At 38.3% G+C, this 24706-nt stretch overlaps 1 protein-coding gene across 1 annotated transcript; it reads left to right on the top strand.

Moving 5' to 3' along the window:
• The first annotated feature begins 5035 nt into the window (after positions 1–5035).
• LOC140234364 (patched domain-containing protein 3-like) lies at positions 5036–8308 on the top strand. Its single transcript, XM_072314421.1, has 2 exons — positions 5036–6035; positions 6561–8308. The coding sequence occupies exons 1-2, from the start codon at positions 5036–5038 to the stop codon at positions 8306–8308; spliced, it is 2748 nt and encodes a 915-aa protein (XP_072170522.1).
• Positions 8309–24706: the final 16398 nt, after the last annotated feature.

The following is a 24706-nucleotide window of genomic DNA, read 5'->3' on the forward strand; positions in this document are numbered from 1 at the left end:
ATTCCCCATTCCACAATTTGTGTTTCATGTCACAGTTATACCAAGTAGGAGTTTTTAATGTGTTTTATTAAATGCCTGTCCTTAAATAGTCCGTGATTCAAGGCGAGCATTGCAGTGAGAATGGTTTGACTGCAAATGGTTGACATAATAGGAGACAGATTTTGAATGTAGCTTTTTCATTGTATTTGCAAATAATGCTGTGTTCAGTAAGCTCGTGAATTATTGTCCCCGCCGAACGAGTTCGAGCAGGGGACTATGAATCGGGCTCTGTACGTGTGTGTGTCCGTGTGTCCGTCCGTCCGTCCGTCCGTCCGTGTGTCCGTCCATGTGTGCGTCCGTGTGTGATCAAAATCTTCAATTTGCTACTTCTCTGTCATTTATGAGCCAATTTTGATTCTGTTTGCTTTATATGATAGCACTACATGGGAGCTTTGAAACTTCTACACAGAATTTCAGTCGTGACCTTTGACCTTGACCTTAGACCTACAATTGTATATTGTACATTTTGCTACAAAGTGCTACTCCTTCGCCATTTCTAACCCGATTTCGATTCTGTTTGCTTTATATGATGGCACTAGGTGAGGGCTTCAAAACTTGTACACAGAATTTTGACCTTTTACTTCTTTGACCTTTGACCTTGATTTTTGACCTGTATTGTACATTTTGCTACAAAATGCTACTCCTTCTCCATTTCTAACCCGATTTCGATTCCGTTTGCTTTATGTGATGGCACTAGGTGAGGGCTTCAAAACTTCTTCACAGAATTTTGACCTTTGACTTCTTTGACCTTTGACCTTGATTTTTTGACCTATATTGTACATTTTGCTACAAAATGCTACTCCTTCGCCATTTCTAACCCGATTTCGATTCCGTTTGCTTTATGTGATGGCACTAGGTGAGGGCTTCAACACTTGTACACAGAATTTTGACCTTTGACTTCTTTGACCTTTGACCTTGATTTTTTGACCTGTATTGTACATTTTGCTACAAAATGCTACTCCTTCGCCATTTCTAACCCGATTTCGATTCCGTTTGCTTTATGTGATGGCACTAGGTGAGGGCTTCAACACTTCTACACAGAATTTTGACCTTTGACTTCTTTGAGCTTTGACCTGGATTTTTTGGCCTGTATTGTACACTTTGCTACAAAATGCTACTCCTTTGCCATTTCTTACCCGATTTCAATTCTGTTTGATTTATGTGATGGCACTAGGTGAGGGCTTCAAAACTTCTACACAGAATTTTGACCTTTGACCTTTGACCTTAATTTTTGACCTACATTTTGTTGTACATTTTGCTACAAAATGCTACTCCTTCGCCATTTCTAACCCGATTTCGATTCCGTTTGCTTTATGTGATGGCACTAGGTGAGCGCTTCAAAACTTCTACACAGAATTTTGACCTTTGACTTCTTTGACCTTTGACCTTGATTTTTGACCTTTATTGTACATTTTGCTACAAAATGCTACTTCCGGGGGGGACATATATTACGCACCGCGTAATTTCTACTTTTCCTTGTTTTCATTTCTTTAATATCTTGTGTGTTTCAGCAGTGGCACAAACTAGTGGGCCGTCATAGCTTTTTGATACAAGAGTGTTTATACACATAGCAGGGGCGGATCCAGGAATTCTGTAAAGAGGGAGCGCCTTTTCAAGATTAAAGGGGGGGGCGCATGCACCCTCCCCCCCCCCCCCACCCCTGGATTTACCAGAAATAAAGGGGGTGTGCACCTGGTGCACCCCCCCCCCCCTGGATCCGCCACTGCATAGGTTCATTTGTTTGTCATGCAAATCCTGCACAATAACTTTCAAGGAATTGTTCACACATCAGTGAGTTTAAACCAACTGCATGGAAAGTCACACAATGTCTGAAGTTGCTACTGATGTTATGCTGTAGCTTGCCATAGCAGTGATGTCCAGAATGCATTGCAATTTGGGATGCAACACCAGGAAAATCATTCCCTGTACAGTACTCGTCAGTATAATTAGAAAACAAATGAAGAGTTTTATCGCAAAACAAGCTAACTACCTTCTTGTTAAGTTGAGGTATTTGTGATTTAAAGCTTCTAAAAATCAAAGAATATATCAAATGAGAAAATACAGGATATTTTTAATCATAACTTCTAGAATATATTCCTTGTCCTGTCACAAGTGAGGTTAATACTGGAAAGGTTTCATTGCTCTATGTGATGATGGACGTACAGTAATTCTTTGAAACATTTGTTTAAAAATGGCACTTAGCTCATTTTGAAATAAAACCCCTCAAATGTACAAGATGTGAGATCTCAGCTTTAGAACACTAATCACCGAGTACCTGCCACCATCCATGCCTGCACTCAGACTGATAATATAGAAACAAGTGACATTCTTATTTCAAACACCGAGGGAAGGTGTTGTTTTGAGATCCTCTGATCCCAAAATGAAAAGAGCAGATCTTAGCAATAATACAGGAAACAGTCTGAACTCTCACAGGGAAATGGCCTCATTTCTGTAGAAAAAGGTTTAGAGGCTTGCCACCTTCTTCCTGGGTGCAGGATCACATTACTGGTGGCAAGGATAACAGTACCTACTGTAGCGATTACACACCGTAATGCTGATAATTTATCATCATTTCTTGTTCTTAAAGTTTGTTTGTAATATCTTTCTGTTCTCATTGATGTTATCACTTCATTAATACACTTTTATCACCACTATTTTTCTATTTTGCTGCTGCTGATGATGATGATAATAAGATCATCCTTTTTTGCTGTCATTGTCAGAAGTATTCTCTTTTAGTGGTAAAAATTGTAACTTAAATTCTGTACTTCTTACAAAATGACTGGCATAGCCTATTGTATGTGCACTATTTTCTGCATTATATGCAGTTCATTGTCTACACATACTGTACACACCGAGTATTTGGCGAGTCAAGTGCTATTCTCCAATTTAAAAACACAGCATGAAAATATTAACTCTGATTCTTGACACAAGTGTAACATGCATTGCATGCATTTTTCTGTTCATTACTGGTACTCCAAGATCACTTGTAAAATTGTCATGAAGTCTTGATTCTCCCCAAATTAGACCTGCTTTATACAGTATCCATCAAAATCACACAGCATTTATTCCGTGCAGACAGCTAGAGTTGTACATGTATGCCTAGAGATAATAATTATTAATAAGCCAGACAAGCATATTTGTGACTGTGCATCACGAAACGGAACAAAAAGTCGCTCCCATTGATTTTACCTGAGGACTCAAAAAAGGTCAAATGGGTCAACAGAGTCAATCTTGAGTTTTTCATATTTTCTGAAAGAGCTACATGTATCCTTCTTCTACACTATTCTTTAGTTTGGGATCATAACATGAATGGGAAAGTGTGTTTTCAACAGATTTTCTACAACCCTTTTTTAGAGGGAGAGTACCTGTAGAATGATCAGGTATGTCTCAGAGGCCCCTTTTCATTTCTTAAAATCCTTTGCACGCTTTGGCTGCGCTCTTTACTTTCAAGTCTAATAACTCGTGAAAGGATAAAGCTACTGCTTTGAAAGTTGGCATTAATTATGAACATAATGTGTTGATAAAACATACTAAATTTCAGCTTAAGATGAGATGATAATCTCTTCATTGTTGTTGCTCCAGAGATTTACATCCTGTGTTTTGTCCCTTTCACCGCTCAGCTACAATTTTGTAGCACGGCTTCGTAAGGATTAAAGTGCACCTTGAATAGACAGATAGACCCTGTACTTCAAAGACTCTTTTCTCAGTTTCCACTTTTCGAGAGTGTGTGCTTTCTTTCCAGTATAGTTTAGCGGAGTCCATTTTAATTAAGTACAGTGTATAATACATCATTCTAAAGCTTACAGTCTGCTCTTTCAGAATCTGTCCCTTACTAAAAATCCATGTCTGGTGACTTTGTTGAGTTTGTGGTGCAGGGTCACATATGTTTGAATTGTGTGTGTGGAGGGGGGGGGGGGTTGGGGGGACCCTGTATGTCACATGACAGCTCTGATGAAATGATCCAGCAATTTTTCTATAACTTTACCAAATTTCATGATTCCATGCAGTTCTGCAAGGGACATTTAGTCTATTTCACTGATAACTTCTCAGTTTTTGATATCCAACAAAATCACCTTGACAATGAACTGTGGTATAGTGCTGTTTAATATAGCGAGTCTATTTCTTTTCTTTTTTTTGTCAATTGTGACCTCCCAACAATTTTCACAATCATGGAGTACAGCAATCGACAAAGAAACATGCTTGTTGTGTCACATTCATGTCAGGATCAGACTCTGATATTTTCATAATTCTTTTTAGAATTTGCGAATAGCACCTGTCTCAAGAAATTGGCAGAAATATAAAAAAAAAAACAACAACAACCTGGGAGAGAAATAGATCTTTTGAATATTCATGAGCTAGATGAGATAAAATGATCCTGTTTGCATGTAGCAAAGGGTTTTGGCATTGGCAGAAATATCACAAGTGGTTAACCGGACATTGGAATATAATTGATCTCCTTGATGCTTGTGTGTTTTTCTTTCAGGTCACATATGGATCTTTGGACTTCCTTGAAACACAAAGTGGATTGTTTTCCCAGTGACAAGAAGAGTTTGTTGACCCGGGACTTCTGTAGAGATGTTGTGACCTGCACACAGATATGTGTGCTATTGGAGCGGTGAACTCTATTTATACGACAGGGGGAAGGAAGAGAAAGAAGGAGGCTCAGACAGCACTGATCGGCGGTGACTCAGTGAGAAATGACGGCAAGACCTCGGGGAGAACCCAGGGCTTGTTGAGGCCCAACAGATGTAATGCTGGATGGAGGGATCAACTAGTGTACAGTAGGAGCTCTTGCCCCCAGGTGTTGGAGATTGTCTGCTGCAAATCTTTCTGCTGCATTTTATAGCACACACTCACCAAAGATCATAATTCAAATCCTATGTATTCACGATAAGATTATAGCTGCATTGCAAACATGCTCATGCAAAATATGCAGCTGTCTATGTGATTATATTTTTCTTCATTTTCTTGTGAGCACTAAAATTTGATCGGAACTATGGGCTACTTTCATTGCATAGATAGGTTGCTGGTGAGCTTCTTTTCGAGATATGGCAAGCTGATAGGGCGGCATCCTCTGCCCTTTCTGCTGGGGTCAATCCTGGTAGCACTCGGCCTTGGCACGGGGCTGATGTTCATTCGTCTTGAAACAGACGTGATGTACCTGTTCACGCCTCAGGAGAGCCAGGCACGAGTTGAGAGTGACATCATATATGACATTTTTCCTGTGGACTACGAGGAATATTTGCCGAATCGTGGGAAAGGTGTGACTGATCTCGGCTCTAACGTAATCGTCAAGCCGAAGGTTGGTGATAATGTTCTGACCGAAGCTGTCATCACTGAAATATTGCGCTTTGATGCCGGTGTACAAGATGTCACCGTGCAAGATTGGAATGATACCGAATGCAGATACGACTGTTTATGTGCGATGTGGGAAGGGTCATGTCTGGTCAACCCAGTGCTCCAAGCGTATGATTTTAATGCAAGTCGGGTGTCCAGCATCAATTTGACGCATCCCTTCCATCATTTATCGGAGAGGAGCGTTGTGTTTCTTGGCGCTTCTCTTGGAGAGGTTACAATGAAGGATGGAGAAAACTCGACGGTAGCCACTGCGGCACTCCTGTCCTTGTCGTATCACCTGAAGTCCACTTCTGAATTCCAGTCCCTTGGTAGGAGATGGGAGAAGGAGTTTCTGAAGTACGCCGATGGATTCCAGTCAGACCACGTCGCTCTCTCGTACATCGTGTCTCACACGCTGGAAAGAGAAATCACAAACTTGACCCTCACCGTGTTGCCCTTCTTCGCCGTGACATGCGTTCTCCTGGTGACTTTCGCGGTGGCCTCGTGCCTGGTGGCTGACTGGGTGTTGGGCAAGGCCATCCTGGGTTGCTTGGGATTCATCTCAGCCGTGCTGGCCATCGTAGCGTCATCTGGGCTCCTCTGCTTCCTTGGGTTCCGCTTCAACATTGTGGCAGCCTCCATGCCTTTCCTTATTATTGGTAAGTCATAGAACCATTGAGTCCTGTGGTATATTGACTTTGAAAAGCATCACGTCTTCTTCATTAAACTGGCAACTCTAATTTTATTAAATGTATCCTTTATTCAAGAAAATTCAATGGAAAAAAGAATAGAATTGTACCAGTTTGCCAAATCATGATTGCTATGTAAATTCATCATCAAATGTATGTATTACTATGATACAAGCAGTGCGAAAGAAATGATGTTACATGCCATTTTAAAAACAATTTGAAGACCAGGATTGTTATCTATTAAATGTTTTAATAATTGATCATCAAACATGTGTATTACATATAATATTATGCTATAAGCAGTAGGAAGGAATCAGCTTTGTTTAAAATGTATGCCTTAAACAACTTGAAGACCATAATTTGCAGTTCCTGGTTGGACATCTTTTTTGTGGTTACGGTTTTGGAGTTGGCTGTAGTTTTATGAGAGACAATCTTTCATTCTGTGTTAGCATGGAATATATATTTTTCTTTTGTCTTTCCACTTGTCCTGTGTAGGGATTGGCATTGATGATATGTTCATCATGCTTGCAGCATGGCGCAAGACCAATCCAAGAAGCACAGTGGAAGAACGCATGGGAAAGGCATATTCTGAAGCAGCCGTCTCCATCACCATCACCAGCATCACGGATGCTCTGGCCTTTGGGATAGGAGCAATCACCCCACTACCGGCTGTTCGCATCTTCTGTCTCTTCACCGGTGTGACGGTGGTGTTTGATTATCTCTTCCAGGTCACGTTCTTTGGCGCCTGCATGGTGTACAGCGGGAGACGAGAAGCAGCAGGGCGTCACTGCATCACGATGCTGAAGGTGGTACCCCAAGATGAAGCCAAGTCCAAATTGTACAAACTGTTCTGTGCAGGTGGGCTGTCAAAACGGGACCAAGGACTGGACCTGAAGCAGTCTTGCGAAACGGCCCTCATGACCTTTTTCAAGGAGCACTATGGCCCTGCGCTCATGACCACACCCGCCAAGATCCTGGCATTATTCCTCTTTTGTGTTTATATCGGAGGAGCAGCATACGGATGCTTTTTTGTTACTGAAGGACTGGAAATGAAATCACTCGCTGGAGATGGTTCTGTAGCTCACCAGTACTTTGACACATTGGTAAGAGACTTTTCGCAGTATGGCCCTGCAGTGTCCGTTGCAATTCTGGATCACCTCAACTACAGTAGTCCAAAGGTACAAGAAGATGTGGAGCGTATTGTTCGGGATTTTGAAAGCAGCATGTACATTCACTCTTCAGACTTGACAGAGTTCTGGCTAAGAGACTACTTAAAATTTCTTGATATGGCAAACATTCCAGAAAAATCCAGGACAGAATATTTTATGACATTACTTGTAGATTTTTTTCTCAGAATGCCTGCATTTTCCAGATATTCTCAGGATATCGTGTTTCAGGAGGGATCCAATCAAACTATCATAGAAGCATCAAGATTCATGCTGCTGGGTGATAGCTTGATCACAACAACACAGCAGATGGATATGATGGCTGATGTGAGAAAAAGAATTGAGGACAACGAAATGAACATGACAGTGTTCTCACCAATGTTCATAATTTATGAGCAGTTTGTCATCGTCAGGCCCTTGACACTTCAGAATCTTTCCATCGCCTTAGGGAGCATGTTCCTGGTTGCTCTCTTGCTCATCCCGCATCCGTTCTGTGCTGTCATGGTGACAGCTTGCATCGTCTCCATCCAGGTGGGTATCTTCGGCTACATGTCACTCTGGGACGTTCCGCTGGATGGCATCTCCATGATCAACATCATCCTCTGCATCGGATTCAGCGTCGATTTCTCCGCCCACATCACTTACTCTTTCCTCTGCGACCATGATGCTCAGCACAGAGACTGCCAGCGGAAGATGACGACAGCCGAGAGACATTCGGTGATGGCGCTCTACTCCCTCGGCATGCCCATCATGCAGGGGGCGTTATCAACCATACTGGCTATTCTGGCCCTCTACTGGTCGCCGAGCTATATCTTCCGAGCTTTCTTCAAGATCATGTTCATGGTGATGGTCTTCGGGATGCTGCACAGTCTGGTCTTTCTACCGGTCCTGCTCTCCTCCCTTGGATGTTGCTTCAAGATGACAGCCCCTCCCTCCAGCGGTTCCCCGTACAAGATGAAAGAGGATGTTGCTCAGAAGGGGAACCATGAATCAGGTAAGGTGGAGTTGGCATTTGTGGATGATGGAACAGTGTTACGTGTCTACCCGACCTTTGATGGGCGTGTCACGGTGCTGTAACTTCTGCACCTCACTTGTCAAGCTTTGCACTTGACGCTCCTTCCGTCAACTGACTTTAATTAACGTCATGCATGAACTGTTTTCCCATCCAACTAACGTCTCAAAAATGGGTATAGACTCATCCATGTGAACATCTTACCAGTTGTACACCCTTTCCTTCCATACTTCCTTGTGGCTGTCGTATGTGTGCCATAGTGTAATATTTTCTGTGCAATCCATATACATGTTAGTTCTGTGTAACTCTGTATAGCAGGGCCTGTGCTTGTGAGACAATGTGCAGGTACATTGTACATCATAGTTTTTAGTACATCATGTGTGTACCTCTTTATCTATAGGAGGTGTGTGGGTGCAATGAATGTATTTTATAGGTAGTTTTTCATTTGTTCACCTGTGTATTTAAAACAGGTGCTGTGAAATTTGTGTATTTCCAATCCATTTTAAGTTCAGTGATTGGTCAAACTTCAAACTTAACACTATTTAAAATAGGAACAGTGGAAGAGTTGTGAAGACTAGTGAATATTTTTCTTGTGGCAGGTATAACCTTATTTCTTACTCGATCCGTTTTGATACATGGATTGTTGTCATTACCTGCATTTTAAAATCCATTTTTTATTTTTTTATTTTTTTTATTATTTTTTTTTTTTTGGGGGGGGGGGCAGTATATTTCAGTGCAGACTTTGGGATCTGTATGCCGTCCACTGTATAATGACATGTGAGCCTTGATTTTTACACTGTTGTACAGTACCCAGATCATGCTTTTTATACAGCCATATAGCGTGGCTCTCGGGGAGGCCTCAAAAGTTGAATAGTTATCACAAATATGCCATGAACTGAGCTAGGGATTCCGAGGAAGCAGAAATAGTACACTTTCTGTCACTGAGAAATCCATAATTCCGCAAGTGGCCCAAAACAGTGCATGGTATATCTGTCATCCTGATGATGAATATTCAAGAAATACTTTTTTCAGATAAAAATGTTCCTTAAAAAGTAAAGTGTGTTGTGATGACAGACAATTAACATATTGTGGTGATTTACAGTGTCCAGAGTGGTCAATAAAGGCTGTTACTGACTATGATACCAATGTCATGTACTATTGATGAAAACCATCAATGCCTTGTGATGGTGATGTAATATTCATGCTATAGTGCACTATACCCCTAGATACTGTATACGCTGTTATTTTCGGGAATCAGGATCGAAGTCACAGACATTTTTGCGAGATTTTGTTTTTCGCGAATTGACACAGCAGCCTTCATAAGCGCACTATACCTTAGCATATGGTGACGTTTTTCCGTGTTGTTAAATTCGCGGTCTAACTGAGATTGCGAAATTCGCGAAAATTAAACCCTCACGAAAATACTGTAACAGCTTATATCAGTGTTTAATTTTTTTTCCATTTTTCATTGGCAGTTTGTCTTTCAATATTACAGCAATCATTGGTCACATGATGCTATGTAGACCAATCACTGAACAGGATAGATAGTTAGTGAAGGATGGAATGTTCATTGTTTCTTTTAATGAAGCTAACATACTATGCAAGTTTTCATTCAAAGAAAAAAAAGAGTGCTTTTGTTCGTTTGTTTGCTGTGAGTACATCATGTATTTTACATTGTAGCAGTTGTGGTTTAGGAGAGTGTAAGGGTTCATTTGAGTACTCTCCTTAAAATGCTCCGTACCATACCATTATACTGAGCAAAAAAATGGGCCACTTCATGATGTACTCCAAAAGTGTACTGCATACGCCAAATATTTTGCGCGTTTTTTATTTTTCGCAAAAATGGGCTTTCGGCAGGAGGTTTCCCGTTGAAAGCGGGAGAGTTGGAGTCTCTGTATAAATTGTGTAATCACTTTTACTTGAGTATGGTATGGTATACAGTATGGTATGGTATGGTATGGTATGGTATGGTATGGTATGTATGGCATGCCATGCCTTGAATTGGTTTGCTGTGGTTCACTTTTGAGTACTCAAACTTGGCCTAAAATTTTAATACCGGTAGATTGGTGCAGAATGCGTTAGGCTGGTTGAGGGAACATGAACTTGTGAATGTGCACACACATAGTACATTTGTATGGGTATGCATGACTTTATGCTATTAAAGTGTGTGCTGTTGGAAGCATTGGGTTTTTTTTTACAATACTGGTGTTTTTGTGTCATTCGTAGTAATTTATTATCTGTCATTGTGAAATGTGAGGTGTCTTGTTTATCATTGATGTTTTAATGTCTCTTGAGAGAACACAAAATTGTGTTCAGCATTCATATACTATCCCATGTGTCAAATAATACACTAAGATAACAAATGAACACAATTTGTAACAGGGAAAGTACAGAAAAAAAAATTAATAATTCACCTTTCAGGGTTTTGTAAACCTTGTACAGAGCTGTGTACTTAGTAGTTGATGTCTTAATATACACTATAGCATGGTGCATGCAAGATTGAGAATGTCATATTACTCCACAGACCGTACATTTGTACAGTGCTTTAAGAAAACAATGAGAGTACTGAAGTGTAGCTATCAGCGACTCTTAACTCTGCTAGTCTGTTATGTAAACATGCTGGTACTATGCACTTTCCTGGAGTCAGATGTCAAAGTTGATCTATGATATGATGATAATGATAAAAATGTCTTTAATTTATCCAGGGTAGCCTCTTCAGTGTTGCCACTGCTCTGCCAGAGGGCCCTGCTATTATTATTACCCCAGCATTGCCAGGGTACCCATTTATACATTTGGGTCCAGAGGGACTCGTAGTGGGTAAAAACATCTTGTGCAAGGACGTAAGCACTGGGCGGGATTCGAACTCGGGTCTTTCAATCGGGAGTCGCGAGTCTTATCCACTATGCCACAGCATATGAGAGAGATCACAATTGCAGCAGCCTGAAGCTCTGTTTTAAAATCATTTCCACAGCAATTGATCTGATTAGATTTTTGCAAATTTCTGCATATAGAGGAAAAAATAATGATAAACGAATAGATCTTCACACAAAGTGAAATGCAATACTCTTATGATTATTGTAGAGATCAAAATACGATAATTCAATCAATTATAAAGGTTAGTGAGATTACGTGTAAAATTGAATTAAAAACCTGGATTCTGATCAGTGTTAGCATTACGTACATGTAATAAATTGGTACCATTCAGTAAGATGTTATTCATGTGTTTTTCATCACATCACCTTGATAAAGTCATGAACAACAGCAAAAGGCTAGCAAAATGCAGTGATTAGGCTGAAATATTCATGTAGGAAGTATAATGTTTGTCTAAATCTGAAAAATGTTAATTATTCTATTAAGCAGGGGCGGATCCAGGAATTCTTTGCCCCCCCCCCCCCCATTTTTTTCTTTTTATTTCTTTCGTTTTAACAAAAACTATAAGCAGGGGCGCGTGCCCGGTGCTCCCTCCTCTGGATCCGCCACTACTAAGTATGTCAAGTTCAGATGTCAAAGTCTGAAACTGCTCTGCAATTAAAAATCTTATGTGTTCGTGTAGCAGTCCACTGTGGTGTTTGGAATTATCCTCAAGTGCATGTAATCCCTAGTCGACGTGACAGCATTTAAATCGCCAGTCTTCAAAGATCTCAGGCCAAACAAGCAGGAAATGAAATGTGTAGAGCATGGCATTTTGGATGAGAACACTTGAGTGGTGAAGTATAAACTTGTATTTTGTGTCACTATGAACCAGAACTTTATGATGATGATGTGATTTATGGAAATATACCTTGTATATGATTTATAAACTGTACTTTTACAATATTTTTTTGAAGTCTTTAAACTAGGTAGGAAGTCAAGTTCAAAATCATTTCATTGAAAGGATACAAGTTGCAAAGTAGCCCTGCCTTCTGTTCTTGAAGAACATTGTATGCTCCCTGTACATTGTGGAAATACCATGAAAGAGACAATTTTTTGCACATTTTACGCAACATATTTAGCATGAAAATAGAAGCACGCAAATGTTTTTCCTGGTCATACAATGTACATACTGTGTCATATCCTCGATAATGTAGGAATGTAAACTCACAAAATTCATCTTGCCCGCCAAACACGAAAAAAACTTTTTGTGCCAAAATGTCTTCTTTGCAGTTCATAGCATCTTATTATTCATCATATTCCAAGTGCAGTAGGCCTACATGTAATTGCCACTTTGTTTTGGTATCTTGGAGAACGAGACTTTTTTTTTTTTTTAATTAAGTGCCTGCTCTTATAAAAAAGATAAAGTCTAAAAAATTTATTAAACCTAGTACCATCAAAATATGTCCATGTATTGCAGGGCATCTTGCATGCACTTTACCACCATTATCCCATAATGTGCTACGGTACTGATTAAAACTTGCCAAGTGTATCATTAGCATTCAGTAATCGATCCAGACCTACTTGTAAAGTTCATGAGAAAACACTAGTTACGTTCAGACGGAAGGCCCTAACCTCGAGGTTAGGAAACCTCGAGGTTTAGCTCTTGCCCCCTAACTACGACGTGTGTCCACACGACGAATCTTAACCTCGAGGTTACGAAACCTCGAGGTTAAGCTTCTGCCCGCCCCCCGTAACTACGAGTGGGTCCCACTCGATGTTAAAACCACAAAACCGGAAGTTTTAGCCCACACTGCTAACAAGGCGTCTATTTATTCTTTAGTCCAACCATGTCGGACTCGCTTACAGGTACAAACTCTTTTTCTCTGTTATGGTATGCAGAGATAGCACTGCACTGATGACTTTATGCCTTTATGAACATATTCGTCGAAAACATTTTTTTTAGCGTCGGAGAAGAATATAGAATACAGTAGCGAGTTTGACGTGTTCAGTTTCAGAGATCAAGCGCATGGGAAGAAAAGATGTTGTTGTGTCGTGCGTCATAGGTTTTTCACGTGTAGTGTATTTGTGTACGTTTGGGAGGTTGACCCGGAAGCAGAGGGAAATTGTGGGGGCTGGAGTTTACGGGGAGGTCACTCTAAACTTCGAGTTCGTTGTTTTTTGTGTCCACACGGTGCTTAACTACGAGTGGGGACCCCCCGCGGCTCGTGGTTAGAGCGCTAACCATAAGATTTCTCGTGGCTCGAAACATCAAGCAAACCTCGAGGTTTGCTAACTACGAGTGCGTCTTCACGGTCCCTAACTACAAGCTCTAACCTCGAAGTTTCCTAACTTCGAGGTTAAGGGCTCCCGTCTGAACGTAACTACTGGTACTGGTAGCCGAACCGTAAATTAGACCTACATAAAGATGTAGCTTGAGGATAATTTTGGGACCTGAATTGTTAACATTTTATAATGAGAATTTTCTTACAACCATGTCCTTTATAACAGGAGTAAATTGCATTCCCAAGCCAAAGCAATGCCTTAAAAAAAAAAATGATCCAGAAAACTGTCAACATCTAAATTTTGGTTTTGTTTTAAGCCGCCAAATTTTGACAGGTGGTTGAAAGAAGATTACTCACCCATACCAGGTAAGACAAACTTAGAATAAAAATTATGTTGATCTACTTAATGTGAATTACAAATTGTACATATTCAGTCCATTGTAGAGAATCCTAATCTACAACTTTTTGTGGGTTTTGAGCTAGGCAGTCACAGTTTAATATCCTTTTTAGAAAGCACAGTTGGGGATTTCCCACTTTCAGAATGAGGGCATTGCTGCTTGGGGAGGTCCTGTTTGTTGCTGTGGATTTATAGAAAAACATGTATATTTCAGTCAGCTACCTAGTAGAAAATTTCTGCAGAGAAATATGGCTCCCTTGTGTGCATGTGCTCAGACATCCATTATAGATGGCCTCTATTATTTAACAAAAAATCCAATATCTTGGCAATATTGCAGTTTTTATGACTCCAAATGCAAACTGCAAAGTATATTTTATGCAAATTTGTGACTATTTGAGACTATTTGATTGACTGTAGGGGAGACCAGGAGCCTCAGAAGTGAATACTGTAAAACAAGGAATGTTCACATGCATTTTAATTTCGCGAATTTTGCGAGTGCCAAAATTCACGGAATTAAAATGAGCGCAAAAGTTCTTGCCTACACAATATGCATTTGATGCCATTCGCAATTTGCAAAAAAAAAAGAAAAAGTTATGCTGCAAGAAGCCTGGCAGCTCCAATTCGCGAAGTTTTCATGCCGCAAATATATCATGTTTTACAGTACCAAGGTACACTGTATACCAGCAGTCCAATTTGCAGTTACAGTATTACATGTAGGTCACCCCCACCCCCCACACAGTGCTCCAGTAGGTTATTCCCCTGTATCCAAAATTTATAGGTCTGTAAACATAATCTGTATTTATTGCACCATCATTTTGTTATCATAACTATATTTTAGTAAAAAGTGGGAGACGGTGGATATTTTCAATGGGTGAAGCCCATGATAGAAATATGTGCATTGACTACAAGCATAGTCTCCTCAAACACTGTTCAACCATGTTATTTTGAATTTGATATGCATGGAGTGGTGGAAAAGATGTGCAGTTTAATCAAACTTTGCCTGAAGAAAGGCTAGTTGGGTCTAGACTCCTTTTATGACCTGCCATCTGTCCTTAGATTTATTACAAGTGTCAGGATAGGTTAATCTTCCAGCTGGCGATAATTTCCTGGCGATCTCAACTTAAACACTGGAGATGACAAATAGCATTTTTTGATGGACAACTCCAGTCACTAAAAAGGAGTGAAAAGCCTCAGTTGTGTGATTTGATTCTTCATATGTTGACATATCTTTACATTTTAATGCAGCGCACATTTTTCTTTCCTAAATTGATCTCAACGGTAGTTGCTTCCAGTGACTTGAGTGCCCCTTCTTATCACTCTATATATAATGTTGTGGTTTTAGACAAATGATTCGAGTTCAAGTTGCACAGATTGTATGGAATTTGTCTAAAACCACAACATTTTTTAAGAAGGGGCACTCAAGTCATACATTTTAGGCCACAGTCATCAGTGGTTAAAACCAAAACATGATTTTTAGATTTCTCTATATTTGGTGCATATAGCATGTTGTGTAACTGTGCCAAAAGAAAGTACTCACTGTTTGATGATTTTCTACCTTTTATTGAAGTGTGCCAATATAATTTGTAACCAATGACATCTCTCTTGCCTCAGAAAACTCTTGATTCCGATCATTGCGACTTCCGGCCAATTATACGTACTAGGTTTACTTGCCGCCACCAAACATGAAGAGTGAAAATCATATAAACCTATCAAAATCATATTTTCACCCTTCCCAGCAGCTGGGCTGTTGTGCACCTGGAGCTTGACATGTATTACCAGAGACACCTCCCTGTTATTACAGTGTTGTTTGTGTACAGTCGACTTCGCAGCCATTTGCCAAGACGCACCAGGGAGGTCACCTCCGTGGATGCACTTACAGTGTAGGACTGTGCCAAAACATACAAACTGTAGCATGTTTTCGCAAGGATGATAACATCACAGCTTATCATTGTTTCAGTGTGAACTGAATATTTTAGACATACATGGGAGATGCTCTTAATCGTTACAATCAAATCGCCAGGTAGTGGAGGTAGGTCTTAATAGTAAATGGAAATACAGTGATTTAAAAGTGATTAGGATAAGTGAAGGATGATGTGGTGTGCAACTCAATTTATAGGCCTACTTCACAATTTCCAACAAATCAAGGGAGTACTGTGCATTGAAAATGTGCATGATAATATCCCCATGCAAGAATAATAAGGCCCTGTGTAAGGCCTACTAGTAGTACAACGTACATAATGTATGCAGAGCACTATAGTGTACTGGTTACTGGTAGTTTCTATACGATGCTTACAATGGGTGTACATTCCAGTAATGAATACACCCTGCCATAGATCTGTGAATAAACGGGATTTGGCCCACTGCGTGTCATGTTCACACTCATAATGTACTTGCCACCAACAGAGCGTGTGATCTGGTATATTCATAATGTTTTCTGGTGCATAGAAACCTGCTTGTGTGAAATCTCAACACGCATTTATACAATGTAGTTGCCATACGCTATTATACAGGCATTGTCTGCGCCTATTGATTGTGGCAGGATGCATTGCATGAATGACTGATTTCACCGTGTAGGTAATAAATTAGTGCTCATCACATTCAACGTTCACAATACTGTACTCCAGATATTAAGATCAAAGATCAACTGCTTCGAATTAAAATGAATTGTCTTCCTCAGTAGCTGTATTGATGGCATAAATTGTTTGTAGATTTTGTCATGCGTCATAATGGGTCACACTTAGATTGTACCTGAGGGAATATATAAGCAGCATGACAAGCCATCAACTAAATTCAGTTTTAGTTATATAATTTGCATATTACTCTGGAAAAGGCAAAACATAGGTAAAGGGTCAGTATAAAGGGAGCAATTTTCCGAAGGACTGGAAGATGAGGTGTCCAGAACAAAAAGGGATTTTCTTGAATGAGAGCTCACCACAAAAGATAAAAAATTAAAAAAAAAATTAAAAAAAATGTATTCTATACCGGTACAGTGACATTATGTGTGCAAATGTACAATGTGGCGAATGTATAGGAATGTTGTATGCATTAGAAATCTGATCACTGATATCTATAGATCATGTGACGACAGTTGAAAGGTCAAGACCAGGTTCTCAGGTTCTCTGGTTCTGAGATTCACAAGTTAGCATGGAAAAAGGCTTTGAATATATATGTACCATACTTGGTAAAGACCAGTAGCGTACAAACTGACGTAGCAACACTCAGGAATTTTGTGTTGTATGTAAAATGTGCATCCAAGGGTCTTCACAAAATACAGTGTAGAGTATGGTACTGTATCACAATTCACTGATACACAAGAGGAACATTTTGGCCTTGCAAATTCTCTTTGATATGATTTTTTCTTCATCTTTTCTCTATAGGCCTTAATGGTACGCAAATGCTAGCAAATGTTCAAACAAGTGCATGTATTTTAATACAGGGTATTCATGTAATCAAGTACTGTATGCTGCAGACTGTCCTTTCCCATGTGGATTTAGTGAATGTGTTCCAAATTTTGTGCCAATCACCATTTCAATATCAGTGCTTATCACCCATAATGATATGTTTTCTTTGCCATAATTGTATAGCATTCCAGAGCAAGAGATCAATTACAGAACTTGTCTCTTTTTTTTCCTGCCTTTTGTACAAATTCAACACTTGATTGCACAATGAATTTGGTATTTTATCAGTGCTGCACAATAAATCATTATAATAATCAGTCATATTGTTAATACTTTTGTACATCTGTGCACAAGAACTGTAGAAAAAAAGTCAGAACTAATTTTGCAAGCAAGCATGTAAAAAACTAGTAAATCTGCTGGTTGCTTGGATGTAGAGAAGGCAATTCGATGCATCCATGGTCCATTTTGGCATCAAATGGGAACCACTATGAAAGGGTTGTCTTTATTTCCAATGGAGAGCATGCAGTCAAATGTTCTGAAGGAATTGATAAGGTTTACATCATCATCAGTCAATGATGGGGTGTGCCACTGAGTTGTATTTGTTGAATAACCTTGGCGTGCATGAATAAATTTGCCAATGTTCCTTTATGTGCTGTAGTTATAGACTTTTCCCATGAGAGCAAGCTAGTATGTGATGAAGACTGCTTCATTCTTACTCGAGGGAGAATAGGGCCTTTGTACAATACAAACATGCAGGACTATTTCCTTAGAGTGACCAGGGAGTTATCTCTCCATGGAATGACCTTCCTCCCCACTTTCCATTCAAATTAAATACTGTGTATTGTATGCTGTATTTGTTGTATGGCTCAAGATTTGGCTGTAGGCAAGCCTGTCCGACAGTATGTTGCTTGTTTGAGAATTCATACTCTCTCCCTCCGCCTGATTTCCTTCTTCTTTTTTTTTTCAGTATGCAGATGATTACTCCTAATACTATAAGAGTGTAGATTGATTTGAATACTGTAGGGAGGTGAGACCTCCCTGATTTGAAGCTTTATAGATTATGATTTTAAAATCATTTTGATATTAAAATCATTGTTACATGTACTGCTGTTGCAATTACCACTACGATCATAAGTTATTTCTGGGATTGTGTGTGCACGATAAAGCAGTGCTCTGAGACTGTTGCTGTTTGTACATGATGTACATGCAGTCTTACATTGTACATGTATTTCCTGTATTTCGCAATTTTACAATGAAATTATCACAACTGGGTGGGCCCTGAGGGCACCATCCTGATTTTATTTTTGTTTGTTTGTTTGTTTGCTTGTTTGTTTGATTTTTGGTGATGGTACATCATGTAACTGCCAGTGTCTAGTTTTCCTATTGTTGCATGTCATACATGTATCCCTCTCTTTTAACAACAAACTGCAAATTAATATGGGAAAGCAGTCATACTGTATAAGATTGTCGGTAGAAACAGCCATAAATACAGAATGATAAAATTAAGAAGTGCATATATCAGGGTAGAGAAAGAGGGAGTGATACCAGCTAAAGTATTTCCTTGTGTTCATGTAAAGTTACAATGTATTTAATACAAGAATTATTTCTCCCATTTAGCTCCGTGGGGCCCATTCACACACAAAAGTTATTGGTTCATCATGGGTCAAAAATTACATTCAGATATAAATTGTATGATCTAGCAATCTTTCCACAAGGTCTATAGTACTTAAAGTATGACTGTACTCTCTACATGTAGGTAGAATAGAATTTTTCTTAAATGAAAATCTGTCTCATATTGATGCAAGTGGGTTCCAAGGCATGAGACTATAGTTTACTGGCCCAACAATCATCCCATGGTGGATGTGATGTTTCTGTTCCTGGTATTTAATCGCTTCAAAAAGAATATGATAAGGCTGCAGGCTGTCATAAATATGTAGAATTCCAGTAGCAAAACCTAGTGTTCAGGTACTGGTTAAAATCTGACCATCAGAAATATGTCATGCAACATAATTATGAGAATTGCAGGGTATACAAGAAATGCACTAATTTTGTTCCTACATGTATGTATATAGATCATGTTCCATGTTAATTTTCAGGGCATCTGTATATGTGCAGTGTGAAATTAATGTCAATAGTCAATGGCAATGATAGATGAAATAAATGTCATTTTAGTTTAACTTTGATCACACACCATTATTCATACATGCATGTATATCTGTTGCAGAATATTGTCAAGAGCTTCAATAAATGGATAAGTTTATAACTCATCCATGAATTGACATTAGAAGCATACAATTATTTATTCTCAAATGTACTTTGTCATTGTATTCCATAAACTTAGCAAATTCAGTATGTTCCATCTAATCCTTTTGCCTTATAGGATAGCAAAATGATTCAGGATTGTTGCTTTTTTGAGAACAAGATATTCAATGACATTCACTCATCAGCGAATTTACGTGATGACTGAATGAGTTATCAGTGTGTTTTAAGTTCATGAACTTTTATAGTGATGGCTGGGCCCATTAGTAGATTCATGATATTTTAGAAGTACATTGTACATGTATGTTCTTATTTGATGCATGTACTGTACAGAAACTGTTCATGAAGTATGTAGCTAGAGGACATGACAAAGTTTCCCTTTGGTGTTGTAAGTGTTTTTTTTTTTTTAAGCAACAATTACAAGGGTAAAGTAGTGAAACATGAAGTAGTTCAATATTCTTCATACTAATTGCAGGGGTTGAACCTCGAGTTATCTCAGGGCCATAGGGTGAGGGCTTGCGTAAGATTTGCAGATTCTATATCATAGTGCTTGTTTCATCACAAGATGTTTATTGCCATCAATCATTAACTTGACCGACAAATACGCACATTTATAATCATTCAAAAATACTTGCTCACTGAGGGTGATCTGTGTGCACTGCAAATACTTAAACTCAATAGTCAAGATACAGTGTTCCTTCTCAGTATGATAGTTTGTTTGTTTGTTTGTTTTTTAATTGAAATTTCATCCTGACCTTATGTTGCTTCGAATATAAACAAGAAAATCAGAAAAGTAAATCAGTTAATTTTGTGGGAAAACTTGGACAAACTAACAAAATTATGAAGTGTACAAATTTAGAGAGTGAAAAATCAGCAAATCTGTGTGATGTATAGTTGTTGAGCAGCTCTCCTTGGCTCCATTTGTTTTGAACACAAATTTTACTAATTTTTGTTTTTCTAAAATATAATATACACTCTATATCAAATGTATACAGAACTTGTCCACTGAGAAGGAGTACATACACTGTACAAACTCGTATTAATAGTATTATATCAAATACAGGGTCTGAAGAGACTTTTTCTTGGGAGTAGAATAAAATCATTGTGTTAACTTTATTTGGGAAACAATTGCAGAACCTATAAGTTCAAAAGAAAATCTTAAACTTAAAAGGACAAATTTACAATAGTTCCTGGAGACTACGATGTTATACGTAGATCCTTATAGTCAATTTCAAATGCATGACTGTATTGAAATCAAGTACCTGATATTTCTGTTGTGCTATTATACCAATGTAGGATATCTGCCTGCTTTTACATAGACTGCGTGTATTGCAATTTGTGATGGGGGTGGGGGCTGTAATCTTTTTCAAAGTCTCAGACTGAATTTCAGGGTATGTCTGATAACATTAGATCTAGAATATGTATTGTACGTCTTGCCTTTATTTTTTGGATCTTTTTATCACTGTTGTACAATGCAATTACGTTTCTATTTTAAATTGTGCTTACTCTTCGCAAGCATACCAAGTACATTTTCTAACCATTGTAATATGTGGGAGGAGGGAAGCAGATCTGCTTATCATGTATCCTTTGTTTGGAGTCAATGTTGTTATCTGTGTTCATGTTTTATTTGATGGGAACGTTCTTGTGTGCAAGGCCATTAAAGGGATAGTACAGTATTGGTGGAGATGAGAATTGGGTTTTTAACTTTTTGCAAGATACCAAGAAAACACTTACGAAATAGTACAGTGCATACCATTTTAGGAGGAATTAAAAGTTTATTCGATGAAAATCGGGTTTGGAATGACTGAAACATCCAAAAACAAAGTAAAACAAAGCAATCGTGATATTAAGTGTGGGTCCCGCACTTTACTAGAATCGCTCTGTTTTGGATAACTCAGCCATTTCAAAACCAATTTTTGTCAAATAAACGTTAATTCCTCATGGAATTACATGCTCTTTCTATTTCACAAGAGGTTTCTCATTATCTCACCAAAAATGTTAAAAACCTGAAATTAGGTCTCAACCAAAACTATACGATCCCTTTAACTCATCGTCTGTTTGTACTGTCTAGACTAATAAGACTTCAAGTATCCCCCTGAAAGAGAGTATTTTGAATTAAAACAACTTAATCATGACAAAACAGCCGTATTCTTTCTTGTCGTCATTAACTTTGTATGTTGTATGTACCATTTACATTATCGCTATAAAGTCACATTAAGAGGTCTACCTTGTAGTTGTATTACGTTTATACAATACTTGACATTTCACACATAGATTATATACAAATACGTGCATGCAGCACTTGTAATCACAGCTGTTACATAAAATGTATTGCAGTATTTCCTTTACGTGTACTGCAAAACAGTGGAAACATTAATTTTATATTGCATAATTACCCACCAATAACAATCTCTCAAGAGAAAGTAAAAACTGCCAACAAGTTCTTACTGATTAAGGGCTATAGATTTTTTGCAAAGCACAGAAAAGCATACTTGGCCTATGCTCAAAAATGAAAAAGAAACGCTGATCGTTGATATGTAGGCCTATAATAGATTATTCTTTTGCACCGTATAATTATAGTCACATGGAAACAAAGACCATGCGCGAAGCAAGTGTTCGACGTTGAGGATGTGTAATGTTAGTGTGCTCCATGGGCTAAGATCCACGAATACTGTACATAGCATCCAAGGTTAAAGACCTCATTAGTGTAAGCCGACACTTTATCTCTTATTAGACTGCTTCCTTTGCACAGTGATACACATTTCCAGATCTACAATTTGTAGGTCAGTCACCAGGTCCAAACACGTGCTTCGGATCGGCCGACATACATCTTCCTCTCTTGCTCTCAGGATGTGTTCCATGTGTTTATGTCACACGCACAGACTTTTTGATCTTTGACCTTCAGTCTGATTACACTTTTCACATCTTATCGCGTACATGTTCTTCCTTCATAATCATTATGATGAAACATATGTATTCATCGAGTTCCCCGACACCAGTAATTCCATCTTTTTCCTTCAAGGAAGGCGAGACTGCATGCTCAAGACTTGAAAGCCCCATTCCATAGGCTTTGGTATTAAAAAAAACAACAACAACAACAACAACAAATGAAATGTCTCACTACAGCAACAAAATATTATTTCTGATTTATGTCATGTCTAGAAGCGAAAAATTTAGAGGGAAAATATAATGATAATACTGTATGTAGCTTTTGTTTGTCAGAAAATTGTGTTGCAAGGGGCACCAAAAAAAAAAAAAAAAAAAATTCACTATTGCTTCTTGGTGCCATAACACTCTAAAGAGGAGCATTTTCATTCCAGTGCTTTGCTGAAGAACTATTGTATTTCTAACATTAATTGTTTAGGAGGCATATCAGAACACATACAGAACATGATTGCTGCCAATCAATTTGTTAATGTACATCTCATCCGTTTGTGGGTGCATGTTTTTTATGAGTCTGTGTGTATTCGCTTTGCTGTATCATCATTATTATAATTTTGAAGTAGTCACTTTTTTGAAAGATTTGCTGTAGATGTAGTAAAGTAGATAAATCATGTAGCAGACATTCATTTAGATAATTGTGGAAGTATTACTATCATCAAACACAATACGACGACCTTTATTGATATACATTTCTACAGAAGTCAATGCTGTGGAATTGATATAATTCATTTAACACACATGTCTTTCTTTCTTTCTTTCATTCATTTCTTCCTGCTACCATTTGCTCTGGTATACCCAGAACTATGAAAAGTATAGCTCTCTCTCTCTCTCTGCATTATACCTTGGGCACCTGCAGGTAAAGTATTCACCGTCTCTTTGTTTGTTTGTTTGTTTGTTTTTTTTTTTTGAGAATATTTATCACCGATTGCATGGTGTTGGTATATTTGAAACTTATAATAACTACATAGACAACTTCCTTAATGCACAACGTATCATGTAGAAGAAAATTAGAACACATTGTATGACATTTGTTCTAAGGTGACACTGATGTAGACTTTGTGTCGTGTGATTGTGTTCTGTTTTTGTTTTTCTTTTGTAGGGGGAACTAATTTTGTAATTTTCGTTGTATAGCGTTGGTATTCTTTTGAAAGTGTGTTTTAATGTTGATATGCAATTGTATGTCACGCTTTGCACTTTGGGTGAATGAGGGTCACATTGGTAGTTAGTGGCTACAGGCTGTGGGCTGCAATAAAGTTTGTGTTTTATATATCTCAGTATTATACATGTATATAATTCACTTGAGGTTAAATGGTGATGCATTTTAATAGTCCGGTGGACACTGAGCACATACACTGTATCTGCACTCTGGTCACTGTCAAACTAAAAACCTGGTCCATAAAGAGGAATTATACCAAAATGAATATGTGGATTTGATGAATGCAGCAGTGAGCCAGTTCGGAGTTTGCTCATGTTCACATTGGTATAACAAATGACTTTTTTTTTCGCAGTTGGTTAGGCACGTCACTCGTTTACGAGGCGACATCATTTTTTATAGTGAAGGGGTCTTTATCCGTCGGTATGGCTTTTCTTGACTACTTTAAAACAATTGTTAAAGTTAAGTTAACCATTGCGTCGTTAGATTACATACATGTTCAGTAAGACAAGGTAAATACTTCAAATCTATAAGCAATATGAATTATGTACACACACTTAGAACGTAATGTTCCTGACACAGTAACTTAGAAAGCATTTTAAAAGTTTCACATGTTTTCACAAACTTTGCACTTAAATCGTACATAATTTCCGGTTTGGGTATTTTGACATTAATTCCGCATCGAAAAGAAAAAGTTATATCTTTCACATCAAATCATTGGTATATTATTGTTAACTTAAAACATACCTTTTGCATTATGTTTTTGTGTGGAAACACTATAATATGGGAGATTGATGACACCTATTGATATCTAACACTGAGAAAAGAAATGATACAGTATAATTAGCGCTTAGAAACGTAATAAGCGCTTTATAAATGATATTTTTTATCATTGTTGTTATTATTATTATTATTATTATTATTTTCACCATTATTATTATTATTATCGTTATTATTGTTATTATTATTATTATCATTATCATCATTTGACAATGCTCGACATTAGCGGTGGCCCAAGGCCACCCAAAATGGATATAGGGCCACCATTCTTCCAAGAGGGCTGGCTATCTTTTGGTTGTCCGATCGGGCAGCGAATATTAAAAATGAATTCCTGTGTTTCCTTTTTTTTCTTTTTTTCTTTTTTTTTTGTTCAGGCCACCAAAATTTCAGATTAAAAA

This window comes from Diadema setosum, chromosome 10 (assembly GCF_964275005.1).
Source record: "Diadema setosum chromosome 10, eeDiaSeto1, whole genome shotgun sequence".
Taxonomy (NCBI): Eukaryota; Metazoa; Echinodermata; class Echinoidea; order Diadematoida; family Diadematidae; genus Diadema; species Diadema setosum.

Coding starts and splice junctions, on each gene's coding strand:
- LOC140234364 (XM_072314421.1), top strand. CDS start 5,036: ATGGGCTACTTTCATTGCATAGATAGGTTGCTGGTGAGCTTCTTTTCG. Junction 6,036..6,560: donor CATGCCTTTCCTTATTATTG/GTAAGTCATAGA, acceptor TGTCCTGTGTAG/GGATTGGCATTGATGATATG.